The 14444-nt window shown below is 42.4% G+C and overlaps 1 protein-coding gene across 3 annotated transcripts in view; it reads left to right on the top strand.

Annotated features, from left to right (window-relative positions):
- The first annotated feature begins 30 nt into the window (after nt 1-30).
- Nucleotides 31-14444, top strand: part of KDM5B (lysine demethylase 5B) — an 81318-nt gene continuing 66904 nt past the window's right edge. The window contains exon 1 of one of the 3 annotated variants that reach the window (XM_043568144.1): nt 31-439. In XM_043568144.1, coding sequence (XP_043424079.1) covers nt 236-439 — 204 coding nt within the window. In that variant the 5' untranslated portion in view covers nt 31-235. Of the gene's footprint in view, nt 440-1791; nt 2029-14444 lie in introns of those variants that run through there. The other 2 variants (XM_043568145.1, XM_043568146.1) reach the window with 2 other exon arrangements.

Here is a 14444-nt window from a genome sequence, read left to right as displayed (position 1 = left end):
GGGTGGGGGTGGGGGTGGGACTCTTTTTCCTCGCCGTGGCGGCGGAGGCGCACGGCGTGGGTTAGCGGCAAGACGTCGTCGGAGGAAGGCTGAAAAAGCCCAAGGTGCTGCCGTTGCTAGTACAAGTCGGACTTGCCGTTGCCGGAGTCGCGTCTGCACCCGTCTCGGACCCAGCGCAGCCCGCCGCCGCGGTTCCGGAGCCCACCCTGCCCTCGCCCGTGCCCGACCCGCGGTGATGGAGCCGGCCACCGCGCTGCCCCCGGGCCCGCGCCCGGCGCTGCCCCTCGGGGGCCCGGGCCCGCTGGGCGAGTTCCTGCCTCCCCCCGAGTGCCCGGTCTTCGAGCCCAGCTGGGAAGAGTTCGCGGACCCCTTCGCTTTCATCCACAAGATCCGGCCCATAGCCGAGCAGACTGGGATCTGTAAGGTGCGGCCGCCGCCGGTGAGTCACGCCGGCACCCCGGATCCTGCTCGCGGCTGGGGGAGGGAGGGAGGACGCGCGGGCCGGGGAGGCCCGAGGCGCGGGGGGCGGGGAGCGGGGGTCGCCCCGGAGGCCGCGTCAAGTTTGGGGCTGCCCCGGGGTCGGAGTTGAGGCCGGGGGAGGAGGACGGGGCTTCTTCAGGGTGGGAGATGAGGAGCGTGGGAGAGCGGGCGCTTCGGCGGTGCCACCCCGGGGGCCCCGGGCGACGCGCGGCCCGAGCGGACGGGTGTGCGGCCCGGCCGGGGGTTCGGGTTCGGTTCCGGATGGAGTGGCGGCCGGGGTGGGCGAGGGGGTGCTTCCTGCCGGAGGCTGGCGGCGGCGCGGGCGAGGAGGGCGGGCGCCGGGCCCGGCGCTGCTCGGCGGGCCGGGGCTCGCCTCCTCCCCCGGGGTGCGGGGGTGTGTGCTGGGTGGGGGTGGGGGACTTGCGAGTTGTCGTGCGCGGAGGAAAGTTTTCAATATGGCGGCGGGAGCCCCTGGTCCTTTGTGTGGTGGCGGCGTCGGCCCGGAGCGGCCCTCACCTGGGCGCCCCACCCCGCGGGCCGGGGCACCCCCTTGCCCCCCGGGCTCCGGGCTTCCTGCTGTTCCCCGGGCCGGGCTCGAGGAGGGGGCGTCCAGCGCTGCCGGGGGGCGGGGAGGAGCCGCGGGGCCGGCCCCGGAGCCGAGGTGTTGTGGGGGGCGTAAGTGTGTGGGGGGCACTTGGGGGTGGTGGGGGAGCGGGACCGGCGGCGGAGGGTCCGGGGCCCGCCCGGCCGCGCACACACCCGACTTCTGGCCCGGCCGCCCGGCTCCCCGGGGAGGTCTCGGCTGCGCTGGTGGGGTGGGGGGCGAGGCCGTGCGGTAGGGGGACATGTCAGACCTGGAGACCTGCGAAGCCGTAACGCGCACTTCCCGCGCCCCCCCCCCCCCCCCGACCCAACCCCCGGAGGCTGAAATGCAGCCCCGCTTCAGCCCTGCGAGCCGTGCCTAAAGCGCCTCGGGCCTGGGGGCTGTGTGTGTGAGGGGTGGGGTGCTGCTGAAGTCATCCCTAACGGCTCCAACGTTGGCTCCAACGTTCGCTGAGGAGAGCCCGGCCGGCCCTCCGCTGGCCCCCACGCCCGCCCCCCACCCCCGGCTGGAGCTGGGTGCGCGTCGACACCCCTGTTTTTTTGCCCACCTTGCGGATGGTCGGAGTCCGAGTTGGCCTAAAGGACGGTTGGACGGGCCGGGACCGTTGGGAAGGATGTTTAACTGCCTTTCCTACAGTTTAAGAATCTTCTCCCCACTCTTCCCCGCCCCCCACTCCACCCCCACTTCCACCCCCATTGGAGGAAGATTCCCCCCTCCCATCCCTTTCTTTCTTAAGCTCGCTCTTTGTAATGACATTTGGAGTTGCAGGGGTTCTATATGTAGTCATTAGGGTTTGGAAATCAGTTTTGAGGGAGATCTCTTAATACGTCGCTTCTCCCGTCTCCCTTCCGCCTCCCCCCAAAATTAAAACACGGACACCTACTTTGGTTTTTCTTGGACAAGTTTGAAAATGAAGATGAAGTCTATGCGGCAGAAAATAACTGGTCAGCTCGTATGGGGGAAATGTTTGAAAATAGAACCATTTCTCTCAAGGGGACAAGGTTGATTCTTGTTGCTTAAGGGACGTGCATTTCTTCTGGAGTGCAAAGGGGCCTGCAGAAGTTACAGCCGGAGCTGATTAGAGCCAAGGTTTTAATTCTTGAAGAATAGGTCATGTTTCAGACATTTAGCAGTTTAGTTTTATGTCGTATGCTAGGAAGGGTGAGTGTGGATGTTGTACGTTTGCATTAGTGGGATTTTAGTCAGAAAGGAGGCAACTTGGTTAAGTTCTTGGTAACCAAAATGTGTGAAGTCTGGTTCCTGGGAGTGAGAGTTGTCCTCCATGTTGGTATTGTGGTGTACAAGGGCTGGGGTAAACCCTTTATCTTACTTTATTACTCTGTGCCTTTTCTAGGGCCCTTTCCCAAAAAGATAGTGTTGGCTCTGCTTAGGTTTGGCTACCCATTTCCTCATCTTGGCTAGGAGAGGAATAGTAAGCTTTACAAAATGTGTGCTCATGTTGCCTTTTCCCATTCTGAATGTCAGACAGACATGATGGCCACCATTTTGTATTGAGAGGAGTACGTTCTACTGCCTGAGGAAGGGTGTTAAAGAGGCACAAATAATCTACAAACACAACCAGTGCTCTGTTTTGGAGACCTCCTTTGTGTGAGGGGGGCTTTCTTCGTCCTTTGTTTAACAAAACTCCTGTGCCAAATGGAAAGAGTTTGTTGTTGATATAACCACAAAAAGGGAAATCTTTCCAGAAGTTGTAGCTCTTGAAGAAGGGTCTTGTTGGAACAAAGGTTTCTTAAGAGATGTAAACAGTCTTTGTTTCAGAAACTGTTTTGTTTTAGGAAGCTGTGAACAAGTGGTTTCATATAGTTGAAATAAAGCAACGACAAAAAAATAAGAGGTACGAAATACTGTCCAAGGCCATGGCTGTATAATGCCTGTGTTCTAGATGATTTTTGTTTGCTAATTTTTTGGAATACAAGTGGCTGTGTTAAAATGGAGATTGGGTCTGTTGGTATTTGTCCGTTGGGAGGTTAGGGGAAGAATTGTAAAGCACTTCCATTTCCTTTTGTTCTTATCTTTGTATCTTTAATTAATGGTACTTACATAGTTTCAGTTTATAGCTGCTTTCTGTGAGGGTCCTAAACTGCTTTGCTTTTGAAAACTTGGGGTTCACAGAAATTTGTGAAAATATGGTAAGGTAAATGTGATAAAGGATAATAAATCAAGAAGACTGCTAAATCCGGAGTTAAAAGTTTAAAGAGGGAAATAAATGTTTTTCAAATTACATCGAGCATGTAGGATAACCAGGCTTGTTTCCTGGGCTTAAAAAATTTTTTTTTAAGTTTACAATTAATCTGACCTCTGGTTTTGCTACCTTTAAAATGCGCATTTTCATCTCCTCTTGATGTACTTAGATGTCTTTTTAAGGACAGATTTTCCGTGCCGCTATGTGGTATTTGGAAATGATTAATTTTAGGAGTGTAACTATTAGGCAAAAAATAGTTGGCTGCTCAGTAAATACTTTTTTGAGTCTCCCAAGTTTGATTGGAATATATTTGATGGCTTTAATAACTTTCTTTGTTGCCCTCAAATGTCTAACATTTGGCCACAGATAGACAGATTCCACAAATTTCTTCTGTGGCAGTGTCCAAAAATCAGGGATTTAAATCAAACCCCAGATGGCACAGTAGACACATTTTTTTCAACTTTAACTTCCTGTGGGTCGTTAGTTTGATCCCTTCATTTTATAGCTAAAGTGTAATACTCTCAAATGTTTTAATATAGTCAGCGTCTTTGAGTAGGCCTGCTGGTTCTACCATTAGGAACAGGGTGGAACTTAAATACACATTTCTTTGTATGGTTAGAGGTGTTAATGATACGGAGCTCATTTACTCTCATTCCAGCCTATCAATCTCCTTAATTTTAGGTTTGATTGACTTTGGCCTAACCCTCTCTGTTTTCCCATTTCCTTTGGTGTCACAGTATTTTTCTCTGGTTGGGATTCTTTGGCCACCTTAGACCCGCTTAACATTTGGAGAAAAGGCTTATCGATGGAAACATCCTTGAATGAAGGAAGAACTTATAATGACTACTGAAAAATAACAGCTTTATTTAGATATAATTCATATACCATACAATTCATCAATTTAAAATGTTTTTAGTTGTAGTTTTAAGTAGTTACTGAGTTGTAAAACCATCACCACAGTCAACGTTAGGACATTTTCATCACCCCCAAAAGAAACCCTGTACCCACTTGTATCTGCCTTTTAGGACAAACGTAGGACTATACCGCTCATAAGAAAAACTTTTTTCCTCACTTAGTAGGAGGTTGGATTAAGTCCTGCAGATGTAGTTCGAAAGTTCCTTAAACAAAGCAAAAACAAACTTCATTTGTTATAGTTTTTGAATGGGCGTTTAGTTAAATTTGATCTTACCAGTGGTAAATTGTAAATTGGTCACACTAGGAGCCACAGACCTATTCACCTAGCTGTAATTTTGTTGACCTAATCAACAAAATTAATAGGCTTTTAGAATAGAATGTGAGCGATATTACAAATACATGAGGCAGCTTTAAGATTCGCACCCCCATGGGAAAAATTTCCCTACCCGTGATTACAGGACTTGTTTTTAAACATGCAGCCTAAACCTCTTTAAAGAGCAAAATAGAGAATTGCCTTTGAAAAGTGTTAACTAAATGTGTTAAAGCTAGGTTTTGAATTCTTCTGTTATTGAGATACAATAATAAGAAAAATTAGGGAAAATTTGTTAGCCCTCAGTTTCATTCTTTGTCTCTCTCAGGTACTTGAATTTTCTTTATGGTATGTTGGCTTAAATTTAAAAGTGTTTCTGGTTGATAGAAGAGCAGAAGTCATATGTTTGTTTACTTTGGGGCACAAAAACAGTTCAAGATGCTTAGGATACTTTAATAGGCAGACAGAAATCTTCCAGGGAGAGAATTTTCTTTTAGAAAGGAAAAAAAAAAATATTGTAAACTATTTGATAAAAAATTTGACTCTGGTTTATGTGCTGTAAATGGGATCTTTTTCTAGACTTTTGTAACCTCTTGTTGTCTTAATTGGACCCCATTAAAAGTTGGCTATAGAAGAGGATAAAGGGAAAACTCGTGCCCCCACTCCCACCCCCCCCCCCATGAAAGTGCTAATTAGGGTCCTAGATTTTAAGGTTCCAGGAAGCCTACTTGTGTACCTCTTTCCAAAGGCCATATATAGGTTTTAAAAAACCAGGAACCCAGAAGATCTTTGCTTTCTTCCTTGTACAGACCTTTCCGTTTGATTTGTGTTGATCTGGTGGTGTGATGTTTTTTCTTCCTTGCTAAGATATTCTCTGGAGATTATGCTCATATACCTTTTTTAAGTGCAGAAGATCATTGCCAACCTCAAAAAAAGTTAAGTGGAATAAATACTGGGAATTGAAGGGCTGTCTATACTTTTGTTTCTGAAATTTTTGTTAAGTTTGGGTCACTTGAAGAGGAATCACTAGAGGCAGTGTTGAGTCCCTTTGGGGTAAGTGGGTGGGTAGAGTGGTACTTTGGGAAAGCCATGTCGCTGGGCTTCTCCCATTTTGCTTTATATTACTTAAAGTTTGAGAAACTTGTAACTGGGTTTTAAAGTCTGATTTGTGAGAAACTTGTTCGAGATGTAAGAATTGTATGCTGCGTACAAGGATTTTTTTTTGTTAACAGCTGTGTCTTAGCATGGAATTAAAGACAAAAATTAGATGAGATGTTACCTTTGTACATCTCCACAAGTTCTTCCAAAAATGCTTTTTCTGTCATTAACTATTAGATGATTTCTATAATGAAGGTGCTTTTTACAACTCCCAAGTTTATGAACCAGACTAATGAGGAAAAGCTGCCTCCAGGGCAGCGAGACCTTTCTATTCCATAATTGTGTGATGTTTGGAACAAAAATGTGGAATTTGACTAAATGCATTCTTAGGAGTCCTTTTTTTTTTTTTTTTTTTTAACATTCAAATCTTTCCTTGTAGACCATTGCTCTTAAAGCATCATTACCTTACACCTTTAGACGTGGCCTAGAGTCATCTCATCTGTTTATCTTTTTTTTTTTTTTTCATGTAAACTTTCTTTCTGGATATAAAGATTACTTTGCTGTACCAGAGCCATCACATCAAGAGTTCAAATGAAAATTCTTCTATTAAAATATTCAAGCATTCACAAAAACATAGAGAATATAATCCCTTTAGCTATTTTCCTGGATATAGGAGAGCAGAAAACAGAGTAGCAGCAGTGGGGTTGAGAGTAAGCTAGTGACCTTTAGTCGTAAAGAACAACTTGGCTTAGCTTTTGTTTTATTCAGGGAACGAGCGAGATTTGGGCAGTTAGGAATGAGGTTTCTAGCCTTTAGTGAAGGTGGTCACCTTGCCCAATTAGGATAGGGATCGTATTTCTCAGTTTTTAAAAAAATTAAGTTTTTTATTTATTTAATCTCTACACCCAGCATGGGGCTCGAACTCATGACCCTGAGATCAAGAGTTGTGTGCTCTTCTGACTGAGCCAGCCAGGTGATCCTGTATTTCTCAGTTTTAAACAGTGGCTTTGTTCCTTTATTACACATTTGTTGGAACCTGTGCAGACACTTGACCGTCTTCAGGCCAACTCTTGGCATCCAGAAGTTTGATGGCAGTAGCTGGAGTAGGTGGTGGTTGGAGGGCATTCTCCACAAGCATCTTTCCGTTCTCTATTTGCCCATTTTCTTTATCTGTCTGCTAGACTATCTCAATAGAGCTGGGCGTCAGGAGTAACCAAAAAAGTAGAGTTAAGTCCCTTTCTGGAAAAGGAGTTTTAAGGAAAGGAGAATCAAAAGGGTCTAATGAGTTGTTGGTTAGGATGTTAGATTCACTTTTCTGTTAAGAATGGTAGTGTTTGACTTTCAACCTTGATGGTGCAGTGTCTGTTGTAGCAGAATTGCTGATGAACATTTCTGTGGCATCAAAAGTTTAAAAGGAACAATTTAACAATCAGGTCATTGAAAAATATTTTCTGTCAATAACCCCTTGAAATCTAATTGCTTTTCCCACCGAAATAGTAACTTAATTTCTCAGATGGGAAACTAGTTAAACAACACCAGGCAGAAGATCACATAATGAATGGCTTTTTAGTACTTGTCGATTCCATTTCACTTGGTAATGTGTTATTTTACAGTAGATGTGAAATTTAAGGAATATTTTGCATGGGTGAAAATAAGCTTTATCAAGGGGCGTGTATGTGGATTATTACTTTTTAGAAGTCTATACTTTTATTATGTAAAGGAAGGGATATGGTGTTTCTAGATTTTAAAAAATAAATGAGTAGAGTCTTGACTCTAATTCCATCATGACCTTGGACAATGTCATTTTTCTCCCAACGTATGCCTTCTCATCTGCTGTAAGGGGATATGACACTGACCTAGGGCTGCTGTCCAGATTAATTAATTGATGGATTGCAAGGAGCTTAAATCCCAAAGCTTTATTTGCTCACTGCTAAGAAGAGTATGGGGACAGATTTAGTGAGACAAGGGTTAGTGCCAAATACATATCCCTCCTTTTCCCCTACAGTGAAGGGATTTTTAAAAAGTGAAACTTGAAAAGTGAAAAACTAGCCCCAAAACTACAGTATATAGAATGTAATTCTTCTCCTGGCCTAGGTAGAAGCTTGTCTTTACTTATTTATTTATTTATTTTCCTAGATATTTCAAAAATTGGTGAGATTTTAAAAAATTAGTGAGGGGGCACCTGGGTGGCTCAGTTGGTTGAGCCTTTGACTCTTGATTTCAGCTCAGGTCATGGATCCCTGCCTCGCATCAGGTTCCGTGTTGAGGGTAGAGCTTGCTTGGGATTCTCTCTCTGCCTCCGTCCCTCTCCCCCGGCTTGTGCATGCTTGCTCTTCCCCTTCTCTCTAAAAACAAAAAATAATAAAAATAAAAAAATTAGTGGTATCAAAATCTTTTTCAAGTAGAGCTGTTATTTCAGAAAATTTGCAGGTTCACGTGTTATGTGTGTGTTGTGTACTGTGTGTATATAGGCAGGAGTTTGTATTTGGTGAGCTTTGTGTTAAGAGATGTTTAAAATTATTTTAATTTCTCTTAGTATGAGGTGGCTGTGATGCTGTTGAAGCCCTGCAAATGGAGGGCGTTATATCTTACCTAACAATTCAAATAATGCCAATGCTAGCTAGATAGGATATTGAGTTAGTACATTGAGTCTTTAATATTCCACAGTGATTTTACTTATCAAGTGGTGAGAGAAGTAAAAGAGGTGGCAGGGAAAATGTTTATTTTGATCCTCAAGACAGAGCCAGATTATATTTTATTCTTTACTAAAAATTAGGCAAACTTAAAAAAAATAATAAAGTGAATGAAAACTCCCATACAAACCTGGGTTCCCTGTTTTTTTTGTCCAAATATGTCTTGTTATTGGACCTCATAACATTGCCTCTTAGGTGGACCTATATATACTGTGTTTCTGCTAGTGTGGTTTTTTTGTTTTTATCCTGAATCAAGCAGTTTACTCAGTATTGTTTTGTAAATAGACTTTATTTGGGGTGCATGGGTGGCTCAGTCGGTTAAGCGCCTGACTTCGGCTCAGGTCATAATCTCACGGTTTATGGGTTCTAGCCCTGCATCAGGCTCTGTGCTTACAGCTCAGAACCTAGAGCCTGCTTTGGATTCTGTGTCTCCCTCTCTCTCTGCCTCTCCCCTACTCACGCTCTGTCTCTCAAAAATAAACAAACATAAAAAAATTAAAAAAAATAGATTTTTTAAAATTTATTTTGAGAGAGAGAGAGAGTGACAGAGAATCCCATACAGGCTCCATGCTGTCAGCACAGAGCTGATGTAGGGCTTGATCCCAGGAACTACGAGATCATGATCTAAGCCGAAATCAAGAGTTGGATGCTTAACTGATTGAGCCACCCAGGCGCCCCTCAGTACTGCTTTCTGTATGTATTAAAAAGACTCTCTGATTGCATACATAACAAGTGTTAAGCCTTTGAATGTTGAGTATTTTAGTTGGGAGCATGCACCTAGTCTAAGATTTCTTTTCTGAGCTATGCTCCTTACTTAGCCCCAGGCAGATTTTTGTGCATTCCTGTGCTAATTCTTGCCATCTTACTGACTTGACCAGATTGTAATGTTCAGAGAACTAAAGTCTAAAACTTAGTGTGTTTTGAGCACTTGGTTGGAGCTTTTATTGAGCACATATTTCTATGTGGCGTACATACTCCATTTTTCTCTAATCTCATAACTCCAGAAACGAAGAACAAATCCCTATCAAAACCACATAATTACAAGTTCTTTAAGGCAAGATCCTCTCAATTTTCTGTGTGGTTGTACCAACTCATCATTTGATGATATTTAAACCAGATGGTAACGTCTCATCTGTGCCAGTCTTTAAAACTTGAGAGAAGAGATGTGGAGAGCAGGATCTCTTAGGATTTGTATTCTGGTATCTTTAAAAAAATTTTTTTTTCTTTTCATTTTTAGAGAAAGAGAGCAGGAACAGGGGAGAGAGGCAGAAAGAGAGAGAGTAGAGAGAGAGAGAGGAGTGAGTCTTAAGCAGTTTCCACGATAGTGTGGAGCCCGATGCAGGGCTTGATCCCATGACCCTGGGATCATGACCTGAGCTGAAATCAAGACTCAGATGTTCAGCCAACTGAGCCACCCAGGCTCACCTGTATTCTGGTATCTATTTGTGGGACAGGGGTGAGGGGTGGAGATTAGAGAGGTCTACAAAGAGAATCTTTGGAGTATAACTTACATTTTGTAAAATTTCAAGTATTCCAAGCTTTTTCTTCTCCCAGAGAGGCTCTTATCCAGTATTATGATGTATTTTGGACAAATTGAGAATAGCCACCAGATTTTCCTGTGGGAGGCTGGCTTCAGGGATTTGTGTAGGGTGTGGGTTTAGGGTTTTTAAAAATTGTACTTGATGGCAGCCCATTCTTCTGGGTTCTTCTCTCACACCATTTTTTTTTTTTTTCCATTGCTAATCTTGTGGCTTTTCTCATCTTCCATGTGTAAAATATATCTTTGACTTATATAACTGCTTATCAAGATTTTTTTTGAGAGGAACAGAGTTTAGAATTTGACTTAGGATCCAAGGTAATTTGTTTTTGGAGGTTGGTATTAGCTAGCTAGGAAATAAAAACAGATTTCATGCAAATACTAGAGTAGGAATGAAAACATTCGGTTTGTGGTGTATGTTCCATTGTTTACGTGTTATCTTTGAGCTGCTAGCCTTAAGAGGGCCATGACTATTTTCAGTTTATTCCATTAAACTGCTTATAAAGTGGGGATAATGCTAGCCCTGCTTTACATAGTGAGGCCTAAACTTCTCAGGGTCACCTGACTATTTTAAGTGGTGGAGTCAATATTTGAACCTAGACTTTGTGCACTTAACCACTATACTGAATCCTACTTCCATAGTAATGATACAGTTATGATTACATGAGATAGTTGATGGAAAATTATGAGTCATTTTATTAATATTTATTATTATTACATATCTGTATAATTCTGCTTATACATTTTCTGCCCTGGTATAGGCTACCCCTTTTTTCTGATAGGCTCAGCAAAAAACATTTTTATAACCTAGTTCTTGCTGCTAAGAACCTGTTTTATAGATAAGGAAACTGCTGAGAGAAGTTTAGTGACTTATCTAAGGTGACACAGCTTTTAAAGGACAAATTAGGAGATTTCAAACCTTGCTTTTTACTTCCAAGTTCACTGCTCTTCCTTTAAAAAAAAAAATATTTATTTATTTATTTATTTATTTATTTATTTATTTATTTGGGGTGGGGGAGGGAGGGAGGAAGGGAGAGGATGTCCGTGTAAGCACACAAGTAGGGGAAGGGCAGAGAGAGGGGGAGAGAGCAAATCCCAAGCAGTCTCCACCTGTCAGTGCAGAGCCCAGTGCAGGGCTAAGATCTCACAAACTGTAAGATCATGACCTGAGCCGAAGTCAAGAGTTGTATGCTTAGCTGAATGAGCCACCCAGGTGCCCCTATTTATGAAATTTTCTTTATTTTTTTTAATGTTTATTTTTTTAAATTTTATTTATTTTGAGAGAGACAGAGTGAGTGGGGGAGGGGCAGGGAGAACAAGAATCCTAAGCAGGCTCCACATTGTCAGTCCAGAGCCTGATGTGGGGCTTGAACTCACGAACTTTGAGATCATGGCCTAAGCTGTAATTAAGAGTCAGATGCCTAGCCGACTGAACCACCCAGGTGCCCCTGAGGTTTTTTTTTTTTTTTTTTTTTTGGGAGTAAGAGAGACACGGAGCATGAGCAGGGGAGGGGCAGAGAGAGAGGGAGACACACAATCTGAAGCAGGCTCTAGGCTCTTGAGCTGTCAGCACAGAGCCCGACGCAGGGCTCGAACCCATGAACCACAAGATCCTGACCTGAGCTAAAGTCGGATGCTCAACTGACTGAGCCACCCCTGAAATTTTAAATCAATATACTCTTCTTTGTTTTAGTATAGCATGTATGAGCTTCGCATTTCATGTACTGTTGGTTGCTTGGCTCATTTGTATGGAAACTCCTGGCTCATCAGTCATCATCCTGGTGACCACCCAGGTTCAACTAGAAGAGTATTTAGGCCCCCAGATTGTAGCCCTCTTTCCATCAAAATCATCCTGGGCTCCATCCCAGAATTAGAATCTCATGGGATGCCCAAGTATTTGAATTTTAAGAAGCTCCTCTGGTCATTCCAAAACCCAGCTAGGTTTAAGAACTATTGGTTTAGATAGTTCCTGATGAGGTTTAGGCAGCTGTTCGTATAAGGAATTCTCTTATCTGTTGACTTTGAATTAATAGAATTTCTCACCTCCACTACCAGAAACAAGGGAGTCCTTTTTGTCAGCTCTGATGAATGAAGAAATGAATTAGGTCCTTGGGTTTAGTTGTGGGTTCAGTTCAGTACATTTATTAATATGTCAGTAAGTGCCAGGCATTGTGTTATGAGTATTAGAAATGAATTAAACAGCTTTCATTTACAGGAATTCATATAGTCTACTGGTGAGAAAGATCTGCAAATAGATTATATGGTGTGATGTACACAAATAATGGAAGTTGTGTATCAAATGGTCGAAGATTAGGGCTGAGGGGATGTGGAGGTAGATGGAGTAAGGGGGGAGTGGAGCTGCTTCAGATGTTTGGGAGACTTTGGATTGGGACAGGGTTAGGGAGGAAATAGGGGTGTAGAATGAGATTAGAGTCTGACAGACCCTCCAGAAATACCACCATTTACACAAGGAAGAGGACCTAGTTGTAGGCTGCACGAAAAGTGCCAGGGGAAAAAGCAGGTTTGTTGAGGGCCAGTATTTGAGACTTCTGTGACTTTGTGGTGATGATTTTCTTAAGTCTCAACTCTAGACACAGCTGCAAAATCCTTTATTTATAACCTGGAAAAGTAGATAATAGAAGAGTTTTTATAGTGTGTGTCCCTTTGATACCAGGCAGCCATTCAAACGAGGACCACTTTTATCAGGCTGGAACTTTGGCATATTTTAGGTTAAAACGGGTTATCTTTTAAATCAAATCATTATTAAATGTGGCAATAAATATGAAGTAAGTAAGGCAGTGAATAGTGCTAACTCTATAATAGTAATACCCAGTGTGGTTTGAGATATATCATAGGATAAATTTATTTTAAGACCTTTGGAGATAAGACCTATTTATCTACCATTGTAAGTTGAGCATGCCTGTGCATTAGTAGATCCTTTTCTCTTTCAAAAAGATCTATCTAGCCTTGAAGCATGTTCAGAATTACAGTATATTGAATAGACTTGCAGGTTGCCCTTACATAAATATTAAACAATCTGACAGTGGGATGAATGGAGCCACTTGCTAGCAATTCCCATTCAGGTCCAAGCTTCAGTCTTTTACTTCAGATATGGCTATTAGGGATCGTACAGGTTCTAATATTATTTCTACTTTTAATGTTCGGCTTGCAGTTAATTGTGGCAGGGCTAAATAGTTGTTAAATATTTGCATCCGGTGAAATGTATGGCTTGCTATTTATGTTTCTTTCTTTTTTTTTTTAAAGTACAATTGCCGCATGTCTTTATATGAAACATCAAACCAAACAAAATTTTGTGTTCTTTTGGTATCTTCTTAGAGACTCAGGTCAATTTTTAATGTCACTGTTGTCCCTTTTTTTGTTGACCTTGATTTTGAATCTTGGAGTGTCCAGTTTGTCAAGTACTAAAGATGTAGAACATGTGTTTATAGATTTAATGAGGCCTTAAAGTTAGGGTGTGTGATGTTTAACTTTCCCTGCCCTTTGTGCCCAGGTGGGTTTGGGTGTTGCTGAGGGGAAGGTTGAAGGGGCAGAGTCTAACCTTTTTCCTAAACTCCTTCCCCTGACAAATCATTTCTGGAACCTTTCTCTGAAGTATGTCATCTTTTCTTAACCTTGGTAGCCTCAATTTTCTGCCAGAAATTGTCTTTTCCTCACTGGGATCCTAGTTATGAAAGAAAACAGAATCAAAGCTACATATTAAATTTCCTTGGGGGAGAAACTGTGGCAAAATAGCTACTTGATTGTAACATGGCTTGGTGTAGGCATATTGAAGTAATATTTGCATCAATTATAATTGCTGTAGGGGAGAAGGATCTGAAATTTCTTCTGGTTCCATTTGGTGACTTGTGTTATAAGATGTCTGTGAATGATTTGAAAGAAATAATGTTTTCCTCTTAAATTTTCATGATTGACCTATCATGTCAGCCCATTTGAGTGGAAGATGATTTATTCTAGAAATTTATCTTTCTTATGATCATTCTGGGTGATTTTTAAAAGGATGCTTCCAATATAGAGAGGCCTGATGAGACTTTGAGGGTTATGCCAAAACTTTGTTGAATCACTTCAGTAGGTAACTTTGGTAGACATCTATTAGGGGCACGTTGGAAGAGTAAGGTCTTCATGTGATCTAGTTATCCCCTTACTTTTATTGTTTATAAACAAAATGGTACTCGGATTATTCCTGTAAAGCGGTCTGGAAAGGAAACCATGCTTTTGAGGTTTAGGGGAAGCATTTTCCATAGTATTTTCATGTGGTTTTTGACAATTATAAATTGAAGTCATTTAGAGGTCCTGAAAATACAGATTATTATTACTAAGTTTTATTAAAAGTGGTGGAGGAGGTCCTTGTTGGAACTAATGTTTGAAAAAGTAAATATCATGACATGTCTCTCTTTTACCAGTGTATTTTCATTTACTAATAGATGCTCCTCCATAGAAACAGTGCTTGGATACTTTATATCCTTTTAAATAACATGTTCTGTAAAACTGAAAACTGATGGCTTTTACCAGGTCCTGTCAATTATAGGAGTTATAATTTTAACAAAAGTTCTTATTCCTTGGTCTGTAATATTTTATTTTTATTT

The sequence above is a fragment of the Prionailurus bengalensis genome, chromosome E4 (assembly GCF_016509475.1).
Source record: "Prionailurus bengalensis isolate Pbe53 chromosome E4, Fcat_Pben_1.1_paternal_pri, whole genome shotgun sequence".
In the NCBI taxonomy this organism is placed as follows: domain Eukaryota; kingdom Metazoa; phylum Chordata; class Mammalia; order Carnivora; family Felidae; genus Prionailurus; species Prionailurus bengalensis.
Note: the sequence above shows the minus strand (reverse complement) of the source record. Positions and strands in the feature narration are given on the sequence as shown.